We start from the raw sequence: 17,234 nt of genomic DNA, 5'->3' as shown, positions 1-17,234 counted from the left end.
AGCATTAGTCTTTAGGCTCGCCACTTATTGCTTTGGTATGTAGAGTACAAAAGACACTGCTGCTCTGTGTGCCTGCTATTGACCTATATGTGTAGCGTCCGTTTCGACACTACCATTGTAGTGGTGTTTCGCCAAAAAACGCCAGGTGGCAGCAAATTGCTCCATGCTGCATCATGGTCTGTGCAGGAGGAGGTGCGAGAGAACATAGCCCGTGGAATGGCTGTGCTGGGCCCCACAATCACTCTGGATACCATCGTCGAGACATTGGTTATTGGCGTGGGCACCCTTTCAGGTGGGTAGCTAGTTAGGAAGCTTTTTGTTTGGTTGTTTTCGATCAAACTCACCAGACAGGTGAATGTGGCAAACAGGAAAGGATGATGCCTTGCACTGTTGAACAAAGAGAGTGCTCAATGATTCTTTTTCTTCCATAGGTGTGAAACGATTGGAAGAACTTTGCTGCTTTGCCTGCATGTCGGCATTGGTCAACTATGTTGTCTTCATGACCTTCTTCCCAGCTTGTTTGTCCTTAGTTCTAGAGGTAAGGAAAAATAATAGCAAAACCAATGCATTAGTCTGTCTTGTTATACTAAATGGAGTAGAATGTGACATCACTTGGGTGCTTAAGGTACTCGACAACCTTGTTGCACTTTCATTAACTACATGCCTTAGGACATGTGAACTTTTAATGAATACCTGATGTGCATATGCAATGCAAATGACATAGCCAGGCTGGTATTTTCTAGTTTTTATACAAAAGTTCTTCTAACACAGTAGCTGCTTGGTCCATTGCTATTACATGTCTTTAACTTTGCCATGTTATTGGCACGCTTCCCATTATTTTGACCATTTCCAGTTGTCACGAGACAGGGAAGAGGGACGTCCTGTGTGGCAGTTGAGTACATTAGCAAGAGTCTTGCAACAAGAAGAAGAACAAAAGCCAAATCCAGTCCTCCAGAGGGTAAAGATGATCATGGTGAGCATTGCTGCTTTCATGTAAAAATGCAGATAAATGCATCAAACGCAAATATTTGATGCTGCAACTGCTAAGAGCTTCAGGTGTCTAAGCTACTCCAGTCTGCTTTATACTGGCTGCCACACATAGCCATCTTAGAAGGCACATGTGACAAGATACCACTGTGGCACTGACCATATGCTTAACTACTGTACTCGATAATCTCATAAAATATACGGCAGCATGCAGGTTTCTGTATTGGATTCAATATGTTCATATCAGACTATTCGATATGGAGTTATGGGGCGTACAGGCTTTTTCAATAGGGAAGAACAGTTGGAACCCTCTCAGCATAAAAGCCAGTCAGCATTGTTCTTGGTATCACACGCATGATTATTTCAGCAGCACTGTGCTCTTCTGGTCTACCCTTCCTCCCTTTCTTTTTTCTTTCTTGTTTAATCATGGGCACATTATTTTTGTGAGCCTCTGCTGAATCTAAGCTTGGGTTATGAACAGTCTTGCTCTGTTTATTTAACCTTCAATCCTCCATTGATAAACTAAACATATCTGTACTTTCTGAAGGTGAACTGAAGATGTCCACATTAATAGATTCCTTTAATGCAGACTGCCTGTATAGGAATTGATATATATAAGATAACATGGCATTGATGCCCTGTGTTGTATGCCACATTCAGAACTGCACAATCTTGTTTCGTTACGTTAGCAATTATTCACGTTACGTTAGCAAAAATTCACTCCAGGTGAATTTTTGTCATCACTGTGATGTTCGGTATATGTTTCTGTATATGTACGCTATGTGTTTATCTATGCTGTATATGCAAGGCAGATGCTGCACTATTCAACCACCAAAGTTGCTTAGGCCAGTGTTATGTTCTTGAATAAAGTATTTCTCAGATTTTTTTAGATTTGCAGCCCGCAAACAAAAGTCATGAAACATTTCATTCACATCGCATGCCTTTTGTCTTAAATCTTCTCAGACTATTAAAAAGGTTTGAAACAATGTTAGTGCTCACAGTCTGAAAGTTATGTAATTTCGCTGGTGCCGCTGTGTACGGGCAATGCAGTGACCCCTGTGTGATGCCATTACAGGCCCTGCACGACATGTTAAAGCTTTTAAAGGTGCCAGAAATTTCGGCGCACCCACATATATCACGTCCACATATAGTCACACCTGCATATAGTTAGAACACCGTCTAAGGAGTTCACGCGCAACACTACACCTTGCTATTGCTGTCACTGCTTCACCCTTAGAGCAAAACTGCTTTTTCTTTTCTTCTTTTTTCTCAACAACAGTATGCTTTGCGACCATATATGGCTTATCTGCTGTATATCTGCGGAAACATTTTGGCATATAATATTGTAATGTTTGTCATTTCGTTGTGGCTCCCATCTCATATCTATGCAGTCAGCTGGGCTTATGCTTGTGCACACGCATAGTCGGTGGATGGCGGGCAGCCCAGGGACGCAGGGCCCGGACCCCATTGCATCTGACAAGCTTGCTTGGGGGCCTTACTTTCAAAGGTATGCGCCTGTTCAGTGCTCTTTCAGTGCGTTCATTGTATAATCACCAATTCACTTCAAAGTGCAGTGAAGTTACGTCTACTCATATTGAATGAATATTCAACTTCGAACAGCCTTAGGGTAGTTCGTGTCATGTCTGCTAAGCTCTATCAATGAAGTAGTAATCCAGGGCTAGGCTGTGTGTGAACAGCCCTGTGCAAAAGATCTCGTGAACACTATTTGTTCCGAAACACGTTGTATACTTCTTGTCTGTGGTCAGCATCAATTTTTATCTTCAGTCATTCATGCCTATGCCTACATTGAGATGTGAAGTGATTGTGCCTCTAATTAGACAACCAGCAGGTCCAAGAGTCAGTGAGGCCTTTGGCTGTCCCTTGTGCAGATGGCTGGCGGTGAGCCCTGAGCAGCTCGTGTTGCTCGTGTTGGCATCAGCGTTGGCTGTCAAATACATCTTCTTTGAGAATCGGGAGGAGCTAGAGCTCCATTTTGCACAACAGAGTCACCCATGGGAAGAAAAGGCTTGCCTAGGCGACTCCACGAATGGTAAGTGTTTCACTTGGATCACCTAAACCTAGTTTAAGCGACTGCTGCTGGTGTAGTGTGGTAGAAAAATTCAAAGGCTGCTTTTAATTGCTGAAGCATGCTGGTTCTGTATGTTTTGGCTGCAACAACCGGCCTTCATTGGCAGCCACATCACAGTGTAGATGAATGCTGGTGGGTGAAGTACTGAATTGCAGGAGGTGTTATGCTGCATAGAAAAAGCTGAGCATAGCATTGTACTGCCTTCCATGGAGCTTTGAGGGGATTTTGGGAAAGGAGGCTTTTGAATTTAAGAAAGATTATTTCGCTGCCTGCTTGTGCACTGCTGCTGCCCTGCGATGCAAATTACCGTCAACCCCAGTCCGTGTTTGGCCTGATGGCCAAATGCATGAGTCATCTTAGATTCTAATGGACAGTAATATTATCCTCAATTACGTGGGATGAAGGCATTCAGCTTTTAGTGCTAAATCACACTGCACTGATCTTGCAACAGTTGGTGCGTGAAAAATTGTATGGAGTGTCACGGTTACTGGCGCATGAGACATGAATCTGGGCCGACACAGCAAACACATTTATAACGTATCTCACCGATAAGTCCTCGTCACATTTACATGCATCCGCAACAATGGTTACACTGAGTTCGATCTCTCTCATTCTTCTAATATCTTTCCCGAGTTCTTAAATCATCTCACAAGTTCTCACGTCCTAATAAGTCACGTGCGGTGTGGCGCTTACATGTCCGAGTCGGTGCAGCTCCTCTGCATTGCTCGGTGCACCACTGGCATCTCTGCTGAGGGCTGTCTCCATAGAACAGGTCGGGCTTGTCGAGTGGTGTTGTCGGTGAAGGCGAGGTTATCCCCATAGCATAGGATGAGACCGTTGTCCTCAGAATAAGCCTTTGATGGTGACCACGGTGCAAAGACGCGGGCGTGGAGGATCGAACCCGGCTGGTGCAGAGCCACCAGTGTCCTCCTCCAGCTCACCTCTTCGATCTCGGCGACCTTGGTTCAACGCCTTCTTCACCCAGTGCTTCAGCTGCCTTCTTCTTTCTTCTCCTCTAGCGTGTTCTGCCATTTGCCACCTCGCTCCTTGTAGGCCACGTCAGCCTCTTCTTCTTCCTTCTTGTCTCTCTTCTTTTTCTTCTTCTACTTCAGCTCATGACATGGAGAGAATAGCATTAATCAATCTCTTCAGGGCAGATTATTTTTGCCTGCAAAGAGAGAGAGAGAGAGATAGAGAGAGAGAGAGGGCTAACTGCACTCAACTGTTTTTATTTGCAGTGACAACGTACAAAAATATTTTCACACCACCTGCTGCCTCGGGATGAAAGTTTGTGCGCTTTTATGAAAATCCAATAGGAGCATCCAGCACAATATCTTTATATCTTATCTTGAGTTAGAAAGCAAGCTTTCTCTCATCTAGTGGCATCTAGTAAACAGTTCAGATTGCAGATGTAATGCTCACAATTCTTGAGCCTGAATAGATAAAGTCATGTGTACGTGTCTTTCTTGGAGTGTTCAGCCTCATTGCAGTATGTTGTACACCAGTGCTTTGCTTGTAGTGCCTCATAGTCCAAACAAAAGATAGTAATGTACTGATGTGAGAATCCAGCTTTCTCTTGCTTACGCATCCCCTCCTGACTTAGTATCTCTGAACGAATTTGTGAATCGCACCAGCTATCTTGAAAAGGTTACTCTTTCAGGCCACTGCCCTTTGCAAATGTTTGTGATAAAAAACTAACTGCCTCGCAGGTGCGGAAGGGTCCACTGGAAGCCGCCCTAGCACACCTTCCACGCAGCCTGCTTGCCCCACTGAGCCTCGTGTGGACTTTGTGCTGGGGGCTGATGACTGCTGGGAAATGGTGGACAAGGGTTGCCAGACAGAGGAGAACCCTGAGGAGGAGCCCGATCCTGAACCCCGCAGCCTAGAGGAATGTGTTGCTGTACTGCAGGGACAGGTATGTACACAGTTGTAACCAGCGTACTGCAGAACGCCGAGCCTGATTGTCTATAAGGAGCAGTAACAAAGGTTTCTTTAGTTTCCTGTCATGCATGCAATGCATTTTCAACAGTGCATTACCTTTTATTTTGCCAGTGATTCCTTTAAAACAAACGTTTATGAACAGTCTTACAAATTTGTAAACAGGGTGGTGCCAGGGTTTTTCTGTTGAGGAGGCAGAGCATAATTCTTATTTTTGTTGGGGATGCAGGAAGGCATTTCACTCAGGGCAATCCCTAGTTAGTAGGAGGGGAGCAATGGATGTTGAGGCATGAAGAAATTTTGGTGGATTGGCCACACCTTTTAGAGCCACCCCTGTTCACAAAACTGCTGCTATGAATGCAAACACTGCTTTGAACCACCTGTTTCACTGGTTAGCTATGAAGATGTCATGCTGTGAATGTTGCCAGATTAATTCTTGACACATCGACATTGGCTTATACTGTGCTGTCGCATGCAATGAATTATCCTCATGTACAAGAAAACCAGTATAAATGATGGTATAAGACTGTTTTCAGGAGTATGACATGAAATATACATGCATACTCCACGTGATGTTGCATTCTGGCATATGCTTCTGATCAAGTGACATTGTGGTGAACCTAGCAGTTGTGCATGATTAGTACAGTGCAGTGGTGTGGTGTTCAGCATTGGTAGCATAAGAATGAAATCTGATCTGCATGGCCAGAACTCTGAGCTGCACTTTCACTAGCCCATATTTAGAGTGCAGCTCGTAAGTGGCTGTTCCTGTGGCGAGCGTCGGTGTAGCCGAGCGAACGAGCGCCATGAAGAATGAAAGCAAACACAGAGCGCAGTGGGAGATGAAAGAAAGGCGACAGTGCAGGATAAGGATTAGATGTGGCAAAATCGGCAAACAATTAAACGATTAATCGTCTAAAAGTATCCCATAGAACAATTAATCTTCATTTATGTCCACCTTTAATTGAATCAACTTAATTTGACATATTTGATTAATCGTTTTTGAGAGTTTGACAGGAGTGGCACGAAAAATTTGAAATCATACTAGAATGGTGGAGCACGAGCACTGACTCTGTGGTTGTGGTAGAGCGACTGTTGACCGTTGTACTGAGTCCCGAGCGATGCTGAGCCGAGCGCTTCCCCTGTCTTTCCCTACACAACACACGCCACCACACTGCCTGAAGCCAAACGCTTGAGATTCCCTCGCAATTCAAGGCATACTATAGCAACCCAGTCGTTCATCGTCGTTTCAATCCCAGTCCACTAAGGACGTGGCACAGCATTCACGCCGGTTTCGGAGCATGTATTTGACAAAGAGATAGAGTTCATGTTGATCCCAGCAAATCTGAATCTTCTATAATCTATTCTCGCATGCTGTTTGTGTGGCCATTCAAAGAAGGCATCGGTTTCACTTGAACATACCAGCCAATTGACATTCCTTTATTCTGTAGAATATAGCATGTGGTTTAAAATCATAAATCAATAATTTTCTTTTCCTCTGTGCATACTGCAATTTCTTGCATACCTTAGTTGGGCTTCACCTCTCACTTTTGCCATTTTTTTTATTTCTTGTTCAACGGTACTCTATATGAATTCACTAGCGCCATGTCTCTGTGTAATTCTGCTCTAAGTGTCATTTTATAACATACATATATTGTTTATCTTTTCAAAGACCACTAGTGAAAACTCTATTTAGTCTTTAACAAACTAAAGATTATTCTTTATCAAACTTTATACACCTTTATTTCTAACTTGGTTCCACCTCTCAAACATTAAAATAGGTTCCTACAAAACTAGATAGCTTTGTTTCAACCTTCTTAAAGTGCCCAGCAAAAATTTTGATTAATCAATCAATCGATTAAAAATTCTGCATTGAAAGCAGTTAATTGATTAAAGGCTAAAAGGCACTTCCGAGGGGGCAGGGTGCCATGAGGTGGGGAGGGCTATGCTCATCCGCGGCGTCAGCTGCTGAGGTCAGTCCGCAGTACCGGCATGTGTGACAGGGCCCACTGCTCCTGCAAAGGATGATGGCAAAGGGCTACGAGTAAGGCTCGATGTGACGCTCCCTTGGGTGTCGAAGGGCCGCTCTCGTCGTTGGTGGAATTAAAGTGTGAGAAGAAAAGCGCAGTGCCGTGCAAGACGGGCTGTGCAGCGACGATGGCTGTGATGTGGCACCAGAATGGCGTGCGTCGTCTCTATGGAAACAAAGCATTGCATGAGCGGAGGTCTTTCTGTGGCAGCTGTTCTGAATTGCACCCACGCGTCATCCATGCGCTGTCTGTCACAATCTCCTGATCAGCAAGGCAGACTTGCCACACTTCACTCCATTTGGAATGTGCCGCACGAGACAGATTTTCCGCGCAAGCCAATCTATTGCGAAATGAAAACACACTCAAATTTCACATTAGCGAGTATCGTAATCATCTGTGAATTTTTTTTTGCTGGCATATTTAGACCAGCTCTTGCATGGTTCTCATTTTGCTTTTTTGTGTTTTAATGTGTAAAATGGCATACAGGATGTTCTAGAACCGGTGCTTGCTTCAAAGTTTTGTTTGGGACATGGTATATTGTTGCCAAGTGCATTTAGGAGAACTTGCATTACAGGAAACCTAAAAATAAATTCAAGGAAAATCCCACACTGTATCTCTCCATAATAACAGCACTAACAATGCTAAGACAACACAGCAACAACTGCACTGTTAATCACAAAAAACTACGAGGGCTGCTGATACCAGTAAATAAACAGTACACATCAGAACATAAAGCTTGCCATCATCTTGTGTAGTCTCCACATAGCAAATGAGGAAAATACCGTTGCCGTGACGTCACTCACATTTATGGTTGCTTCTATCTGCAGTCTCCTTAAAGTAGGCAAGGGTGAGAGGGAGCAATGATGAGAAAGAACTGTTTTATTGCTCCAAACACCTCTAGCCGAGCAATTACTGTATACTGTACCTTTATGGAAAAAACATAATTATAAGATGTCCCACAGACAGTGCCTTAGAGCTCTGCACATTACAGACACAACTTTTTTTATCTTATTCAGGTGTACTGGTTCAAATAACATTATTATGCAAACATATTGTCACAAGCATCACAGAAAGGCACTCTTCTGGTTTTCTGGTCTCCATCTTCTTGGAGACCACCTGGTCTCCATCTTCACCCTCCAACAGGGTGCTGCTGGCCCACAATCTGCTGGCCCACAAACTCTTATTGCTCATATTATTTGGCTAAAGCGATATATATCCAAGACTGCTGCTCCACTTTGGCCAGACCTGTGGCGGTGCTTTTGCCTGGAGGTAGGGTGCTTTTATGCAATGGGGTTGTTGCACAGTCAAACACCGTTTTGACTAAGTTGTACCCGACATGAAAATATTTTAGTTATACTATATCCAATGTTCATTATAAGCATATATTCTTTCTATGCTGATAGGCAGGAGCCATATTAGATTTACCTTATTATATCTTATAATTGTTTAAATTTGTGTTCTGTATTTCGAGGCTCAACCATGTGGCATTAATATTCTGTCGCTGCTTTAACAGGACGGTGCTCGGAGCCTGACAGATGAGGAGGTGCTCCGGCTCTGCGAGGCCCAGAAGCTGGCGGCCTACCGTCTTGAGCAAGCAGTGGGCAGCGCAATGCGGGGTGTGTCCCTTCGGCGGCGGCTGCTCGAGCGGCAGGGGGCATGTCCCCTGGAGGGCCTGCCTTTCCGTGGCTATGACTACACGGCTGTGCAGGGGGCCTGCTGCGAGAATGTGGTTGGTTTCTTGCCCGTGCCAGTGGGCATAGCTGGCCCGCTGCTGCTCGACGGCCGGCAGTTTCACGTGCCCATGGCCACCACTGAGGGGTGCCTGGTGGCCAGTACCAACCGGGGCTGCCGTGCCCTGTCGGTAAGCCAGTTGCCACTGCTCTTGTTGGTCTTTCCCCCACCATGCCCCTGGTGGTTTTTTTTTTTTTTTTTTTGCTTACTTTAGGACCTTGTCTTGTGCATTTGCATGAAAGTTCCCCTTTTGTGAGGCTGTTTCCTGAAGTGTAGGCAGGTGTTGCATCCCATCCAGTGGCAGTTGCCAGCCTGCTTAACAATAATAACTGTTTATTCGGCACCTTACGTACAGGTACATGTACAGTGCTCAGCGATTGAAACATGATACTCGGACAATGTGGCAGTTGGCACTTTTTGTGCCACCGGTGATCACTGGGTGATCACTGAAGAGGCCGAATGCAGTTACGATGCATAAAAAATATTCTCACTTTCATGTGACACAAAAAGGCATCATATAAGTGTCACCAGCGCCCACCGGTGACGCAAGGAAGTACTGGCCGCCATGTTGTCAGAGTATCGCGTTTCAATCGCTGAGCACTGTACATGGTCCAAGCCAGGTGAAGCCTCATAGGGCTTGTATGACAGTGCCTGGCAGACAGCCGAAGCTGTGCTTCTCTTTTTTTTTTTATTTGTCGGTTGTACAATTTTTTTTTTGTAATTATGAACCTACAAGCCGGCAGCAAGCTATATTTATAATCTTACTATGAATATATGCAGATTTCTTTTTTTTTTTTTCATTGGGCTTCACCACTACACATTTGTGCCGTGTAACAAAGACAGCTTTTGCCCTCTCATGACAGCTCGTAACAGAATATCGCAACACGCATAGGGGGCATAGCGGTCCGACTAATAATAATAATTCTCCCAAGCTAATAAGTTATACAGATGACACTAATATTTTTTCAGCAGTACATCCACTCAAGAACTTGAGCATCAGGTGCACATTACCAAAATAAGCTCGTGGGTTGGCTTAGTTCAAATAAATTACAACTAAATGCTAGTAAAACGAAATACATAATATTTGCTGCAATCAATAAGTGATGTAAATAAAATACAACTATTTTGTTTGAGAGCAGACAGTTAGAGCAGGTAAAGAGCCGAAAGCTCTTCCTGAAGGCTCGATGTGGAATACTGTGTTAGAGCAGGTAAAAAGCCGAAAGCTCTTCCTGAAGGCTCGATGTGGAATACTGTGTTAGAGCAGGTAAAAAGCCGAAAGCTCTTGCTGAAGACTCGATGTGGAATACTGTATAGCTCGTGTAAGGGCTGCGCCTTTCTTTCACGATTTTGACGAGATGCAGCCTTTAGATGAGACGGAACCTTTTTGCCAAAATAGTGCCGGCACAGCCTTCACTTGTGCGCAGCCTGCATCCCGGATGTACTATTGCGTCAGAGGTCAACGCGCAGCTCTCACATCTAGTAGCGACACGTCGAAGTATGCAGTGCGTGAAAATTTGCCGATGCGAGCGCGGCGTCGGGGCACAGAATGTGATTGCTTCTCTGTCAGAAATTATTTTTCCAAATTTTGGGCTGCCAAGTCAGGGTTGCAGTCCTCACACAGGACTGCAACCGAATCTATATGGTACACACGTAGAAAAACTAACAATAGAACTTAGTGGAATAGATGGATGCCTATATAAACTCAGCTCAGTCCTGCCAAAATGGTTACAGTAGACATTATATTATGCTCTGTTCTGCTGTAGAGTAACATACTGTATTTTGGTATGGGGATGCGACCACACAAGCTAATTATCAAAAACTACTATATCTTCAGAAAAGAGTTCTACGAGCACACAAACAATATCATGGCCTTATCGGGGACTTGAAAACTAAACCACTTTTTGAAAAATATTCAATACTAAAAGTAACACACCTATACTATTTCAAGCTTTTACAATGGGTTATACAAAACAAGCCTGGATGGCTACATCAGCGGGTACAAAGCACAACATACATCAGCAACGCAATAAAAGCACGATCACTGAGGACAAATTATCTTAAACAATACATAGAATACCAACTACCTACATTGCTAAGTAGCTTACATGGTCTTATAGGTTCTGATCGTACGCATTCTAGTACCATTAAGGGAAGTGAGACATCCACCCAATCGTAGCAATTGCTACGATTGGGTGGATGTCTCATTTTCTTTAATTACTTCTCTCCACCTTGCAAGCTTCCACAGAACTATTACGTCAAATTCTAGTACATACCATGGTCAAGTCCATCCTGACACGTTATAATATTCAGTTTGCATAAATAATGAAGTGTTTTGTTAGGACGGGAAGAAACAGCACTTGGACAGGACGAAGTGAGGACGACATACAAAGCGCTGAAATAACCGCTGATTTATTCCGGGGAATGCAATGTATACAAAAGTACAGGCTCAACGCAGAAGACCAAAAACCCGGTATCTGCGCCGGCAAAGGAATGAAATCATCACATCACATGCGTTGTCAAGCAGGCTGTCACGTTTTTAACAAATAGCTAATCTCACAGCTATGCAGAGAAATAGTGGGCACACTGACACAGGAGTTTCCATGCGATTGGATAGAAAACGCTAGGCAGATCTCGCATGCTCTTTGCTCTGTATATCTTCCTAATATTTTGAAATCTTCAAAGATAGGTTTGCAGCTGCATTCTTTGCAGTGCTGGGCTAAATGACTTGGTACCGACACTTTTAGTGAGTATGCATGCTCTCTAAGCCGGTCATTTAAACATCGGCCTGTTTGGCTAATGTAGCCAACATGAAATGTCTACTGAACCAACACATAAAATAGACCCAACAAAAGCTGAGGAGCAGTCAGGAGAAAAAAGATCCATGTTTCATAAGTATAAATTCATTTTATACCCATGGCACATGGGCACTCCGAAGTCCTTTGAACTAAGGGGTGTGTGCCAGAAAGGCGTTCAAAATGCCCAATTTGTTTTATTTTAGCATCTATGGCAGCTATACTTTCAAACACATGCAAATGGTGTCGTCGTAAATGTCACCACCATCCCATCGCCATACTTGATTAGAATCGAGTGTACTAGGACGACGCATTTAGTGTCTCTAGTAGTGGGGCGTTGCAGTCGCTAACTATTAATGATGATCATATAAACTTTCGTTACAATAGGGGATATGTGAAGATGGGTAGCCCCCTTAGTCCAGGGCTCCAGTGCTGGCCACTGCTGCCTTGGCCCGCTCGAGCAGGCGACGTTGGTTGTCTGGGTGTGAGCTATTGAAGGAGCATTGCGGCGAAGCGCGTGCCACATTGAGGCACAGTTAATCTGAAATGCACGTCTGGCGTTCCAGACTGGCCATGGGTAGAGCTGCGGTTTGCTAGACGTTTCAATAGTTAATGATGAGAATGCTGCCACTATGAGCATCACATTGCATGACACACACAATTAGGCAAGGCACGCATTTGTCAGTGCACTGCCCATATATTCTAGTTTACTGCAGCTTGGACAGCTTCATCCGCAAGCAGCATCTCCTGTTTTGCTGTGGCAGTTACTGAAAACATGTAAAGGGGACCACATCGTACCAGCTGTCACCGGCAAAACTCCTATTGGTAAGGAGTCCTTCAGCGCAAAGTAAAGGAGTTTACTTTGAAGGACTTTAATTTGCCCGTGTGCAAGGGGTATTGACAACCTGTGTGGTGAAGAGATTCGCTGCAGCGTTGTTGCACAATCAGTTATCACAATTGAATTAGATCAAGAAGCACTTTCACAATTGACAGATGCATGACACCGCAGTGTGTTGTAAGCTTGACACAGAAATTCTTGCCAGCTTAAACCTTATTAAACTCTAGCAGGAATCATGTACATGCAACAAAGCCACCATTTCAAACAATACGTTGCTTTTTCCTAGAAGCACTGCTGTAGCAGCAGCAACATGCAACAAGTGAAATCTGCTGTAGCAGTAAGTATCACTGAAACCCTGTATGACTGTTAAAAAATGACAACGCTAAGTGGCCTCTCATTGAAGTCAAATGTAATGTGCCTGTCTGATAGGCATTTAACACACCCACTTCAACAAAGACACGTTTCTTTGAAAGCTTTAAAGCATTGACAAATTCTGGACGATTCAGCTGCTATGTCTGCTTGCTTATTTTTTATATAATCCTTGCTTGTCTTGCACCATTAATTTTTGCCATCGTACCAAGTTCAAAGGAAAATGTGGTTTTAGAAGAACGGGTGACTTTAGTGCTCGGGAGTATATTGGCTTGGATGTTTGCTTGAACTGTCATTCTGAAATCCTGCGTCTTTAAATGTGTCCCGCTCAGACGCATGGCGAATGCTCTGCTTGCAGATGTCGGGTGGTGCCTTCAGCAGTGTTGTTCAGGATGGCATGACTCGTGGGCCTGTCGTCAAATTGCCTACCGCGCAACAGGCAGCGTGAGTGCTCATCTAATGCATATGCTTTTCACGGTGGCTCGAATGAGTGTCTTTTCAAGAACCATTTTACTGTCTGTCCACAGAAAGAAACTATTTAGCAGAAAGGCTGATGTATGTACATGCTCCTCTCAAGCTAAGCATCATCTTCTGTTTTGAGCTTTTATTAGGTTAGCTAGCACTTCCACTCTTTTTGCCATGCTTTGACTACTGAAGCTTCCAGCCTGGGTAATGTGGAGTAGCTAGTATGCCACAAACTGTTTTGAAACTACAGCTGACATCCAGTGCTTTGTACATTGTGAAAGAAGAATCAGGAAAACTGTGAGGCTCATTATCTTTCAAGTGTGTAACAATTATGTAAAACCGACAGACATAGAACTCGCTGTAAAGCGTGCTTGCACCATCTTTTTTTTTTTTTGCATGACCACTGTTGAATTAAATATTTGCATGCTGAGCAATCAAACCAGCATTTAGGTGCTCTTTTGAGCAGGTGTTTGTGTTTCCTTTAATGCAGCTTGAAAGAAAGGCATTCACTTAAACTTTTACTTGATAAAAGCATTTGGCAAAGAAGAGCAGGCTGCTTAAAGTGCAAGCTCATGCACTTATATACAGTGTGTTAGGTAATGCAACAGCGGTGGTGGGATTGTATAAAATGTTCGTTGAAGCTACTATGTGATCTGAGAACACAAGTTAATGTTAAAGGAACAAAGAAAATATGCAAATAGTGTAGCTATGTATTAAAAAATTGTCAATTGAAAACAAATTTTAGAAAATGGAGTACATGAGTTTGAAAAGTAGACCTCAGTGTTTCTATAAACTTGTAAATTGTTTACAATTTTTCAGTCAAGAGAGTCTGTCTCCATTTCTGTGTGACCTAGCTGCAAAGGCAGAATTGTACTGTGTGTGCGCCACAGTTGAGTCTTTGAAAGTGTATAAAAATTTAAGAATATAATCGGGGAGTACTACTGGTGTCAGGTTGTGTTGCACATTCAGCACCTGTAAAAGGTAGTGCCAGACTGATATTCAAACAATGATAGCTGTATAAGTTAGAGTTGGAACAGTCGCTAATGTGTCCCGACTTGTATTTGCTGAAACGTCTCGTGGTACTTTCTCATTAATGGCCTGACATAGAAGCTGGGTGTTCCCTTTCATGCTCATCCACAGTGTAGTACGTATTTCTTGCTCCCCCACCTCGCGAGGCTTTTCATTCACTCCAGCAGTGGCAGAGCTGCTACTGGACAGTCTCATGGTCAGGGGTCTCTCTACAAACTCTGTGGTGTTTGCTTCACAGGGAGGTGATGAGATGGTTGCAGCGTCCAGAGCACTTTGACCAGCTCAAGGTGGCTTTTGATGGGACCAGTCGGTTTGCCAGACTCCAGAAGCTGCATACAACCATAGCAGCAAGATACCTTTTCATTCGTTTCGTCTCAATCACTGGAGACGCCATGGGCATGAACATGCTTTCCAAGGCAAGTCCAGCTGCTGTTTGCTTGTATTTATTTTGCAAATAAATACATTGTACCCAATTCGCTATTTGTTATTTCAATAGAAAAAGTACAGTGTGCTAATGCATGCCTGAAGAAAACATACTGATGTTTTGAAATCAAGAGTTCGACGAAAACTCGTCTGGTCAGGATTGCTCATAGCCAAGAGTAAAACGGACGCCGACCAAAAACATTAAAAGAAAAAAAAAACAAGATGCTTTGGCTCCCACATGGTGGCCTCGTTCGCAATCTAAAAGAAAAGAATCCAAGACTTTTCGGCTCCCATGTGGAGGCATTGTGAACAGTTGAGAACAAGGCCCCTATATGGGAGCCGGAATGTCTTTGGTTTCTTTTCTTTTTAATGTTTTTGGTCGGTGTCCATTTTACCCTTGACTATACTGATGTTTTCTTTAAATGCAAAAGAAAGGCTTGAGATGTGTACTGCATTTTGGCTTAGTTAAGTTGAAGTTTCCAAAATTTGTGTGAGTGTGAAATTCTGGTACAACAAAACAAGAATACAAAAAACAGAAACAAAAAAGAAAATCAAATTTTAGAATAAGAAAAGGCTGAAAATGTTTGTTACTATGCTATTGCAGTTGCATGTCAATGGCTGTGAAATGCAGAAACACTTGTGTGACATTTCAGTGCACATCAAAGAACCCCTGATAATATAAATTACCTCCTACCCCAATGACAGTATCCTGCACAGCCAAACTGGAACATTCTGAAACTGAAACTGGAACAAGGATGCAATATCTTATCAGAAAATTAAGGTCTTGTGTGTATTTTTAAGTGCTACATTGGCACAGTGCTTTTATATTAACTTTAAATATGCCTGGACAACATTGTCAGCTAATCGCATCATAAAATAACCTTGTAACCATGAACGTCACTGTTGCAATGCTTTGCTGGTGTTGCAGGGTGCAGAGATGGCCCTTCTCAAACTACAGGAGGTGTTTCCAGCCCTGCAGGTGATCAGTGTCAGCGGAAACTACTGCACTGACAAGAAGCCAACTGCTCTTAACTGGTGAGCTGGGTTCACATGTTGCTACTACCGTATCTACTTGCATAACGATTGTACATTTTTGGCAAAAAATTGCCGCAGTTCAGGGGTGCGATCATTACACGGGTTAAATTTCCCGCGAGAAGAAAAAAAAGCTTTTCATCCTGCATTTGTTGCGGGATGACGACAGGTCAACAAACAGGCGGCTGCCGCTGCAACAGTGCGGGACACCAAAACAAAAAAATGGCGGCCAGCGGAGCAAGCTGAACACGCCGAACGTGATTTTTTTTTTCTTTTCGTGAGCACATTATGCACATTGAAACAGTTTCCTCCATATCAGTAATGAATAATATTGTTAATATCGGCAAGTCTGCGGCAATAACGTAGCCATATCCACTTTGAGGGGACAGAAACAGAGATAGCCATGCTTATCTGCCAGTGACATAGAAACACATGGTGGGTTTGCTGCGGAAACTGCGGCATTTGTCTTCACTACTGTCCTAATACGGCACATTTCCGCTAATGGTGGGCAAATATCTTAGTTTTGTTACAAGCATCGGCGTATGAATAGGGTACACTTCTAACGTATCAGTGGAAACGTGGCCACTGTATTTGCCGCTCGCGATTTGTTGCGTGCCCACGAGCGCAGACGAGAAGAATCGAAAGGCGCCTTTTTTGTTGTTGCTGTTGTTGACCACAACCATTATAAAGCCTGCAAATAATAAAGCCAAGGCAAGTTTGGTTGTAGCTTTTTTTCTCCAAAAATGTTTGGTGCGTGCAGACTGCTTGGTATGTCTTGAAGAGTCGTTCACGTAGCATTCGACAGCGTTCGACAGATGGTAAGCGCGATCATCATTAGCTAGACTTGGCACACAACATATCGTTGCAGCATGTTTGGGTTGCGATCATTACATAGGAAAGAAAAAAAAAAATCAAATTTTGACGACAAAATTCAGGGGTGCGATCATTACGCGAGTGCAATCATTATGCAAGTAAATACAGTAATTTCAAAAGAGAGGGTGCTGACGTTCATGAAAACTAGAGATGTTAGTCTAGCCTGGCCACAGGCCCGACACATTGCTTCATTGACATTGCAGTCAAATTAAGGTCTCAATGCACCTAAGTGGAATGTTCTATAAGCTGCTTATATTCTGTGTGCCACTGCACATAACGAATGAACCTATTAATTCCATGACGTTTCTTACATCCAATTCATTCATTACACGGCAACAAGCTTATGTAGTCAGGCTGCAACCTTCATGCATTTGGAGTGCAATAATGGATGACTCATTAGACAAACTGGGTGGCTGTGGCGTGATAGCATTACACACCTGCCATTCCCATTCATTGATTAACTCTAAAAATGTTGTACGATGGACGCTACAGGTGAAGACTTAATTTTTTATGTGTGCATATTACATCTACTAGTTATTTTAAATTGGCCCATAGAGATCTTGTGGCAAGGTTTCTTCAGTAAAAAAAAATACTGTGTTGCAAGAAATGCAGTTCATCCCTATGCTGTCAAGAGCAGTTCT

General features: G+C 43.4%; 1 protein-coding gene across 3 annotated transcripts in view; it reads left to right on the top strand.

Moving 5' to 3' along the window:
* The window catches only part of Hmgcr (HMG coenzyme A reductase), a 75,704-nt gene that overhangs the window by 53,808 nt on the left and 4,662 nt on the right, over positions 1-17,234 (top strand). For all 3 annotated transcript variants that reach the window (XM_050168722.3, XM_055065452.2, XM_055065451.2), the window contains exons 6-15: positions 187-292; positions 432-538; positions 854-973; positions 2,379-2,494; positions 2,877-3,037; positions 4,786-4,991; positions 8,555-8,902; positions 13,130-13,215; positions 14,504-14,681; positions 15,617-15,723. In XM_050168722.3, coding sequence (XP_050024679.2) covers positions 187-292; positions 432-538; positions 854-973; positions 2,379-2,494; positions 2,877-3,037; positions 4,786-4,991; positions 8,555-8,902; positions 13,130-13,215; positions 14,504-14,681; positions 15,617-15,723 — 1,535 coding nt within the window. The remainder of the gene's footprint in view (positions 1-186; positions 293-431; positions 539-853; positions 974-2,378; positions 2,495-2,876; positions 3,038-4,785; positions 4,992-8,554; positions 8,903-13,129; positions 13,216-14,503; positions 14,682-15,616; positions 15,724-17,234) is intronic.

This window comes from Dermacentor andersoni, chromosome 3 (genome assembly GCF_023375885.2).
Source record: "Dermacentor andersoni chromosome 3, qqDerAnde1_hic_scaffold, whole genome shotgun sequence".
Taxonomy (NCBI): domain Eukaryota; kingdom Metazoa; phylum Arthropoda; class Arachnida; order Ixodida; family Ixodidae; genus Dermacentor; species Dermacentor andersoni.
The sequence above is the reverse complement of the archived record's forward strand: the minus strand, read 5'-3'. Positions and strand labels throughout refer to the sequence as shown.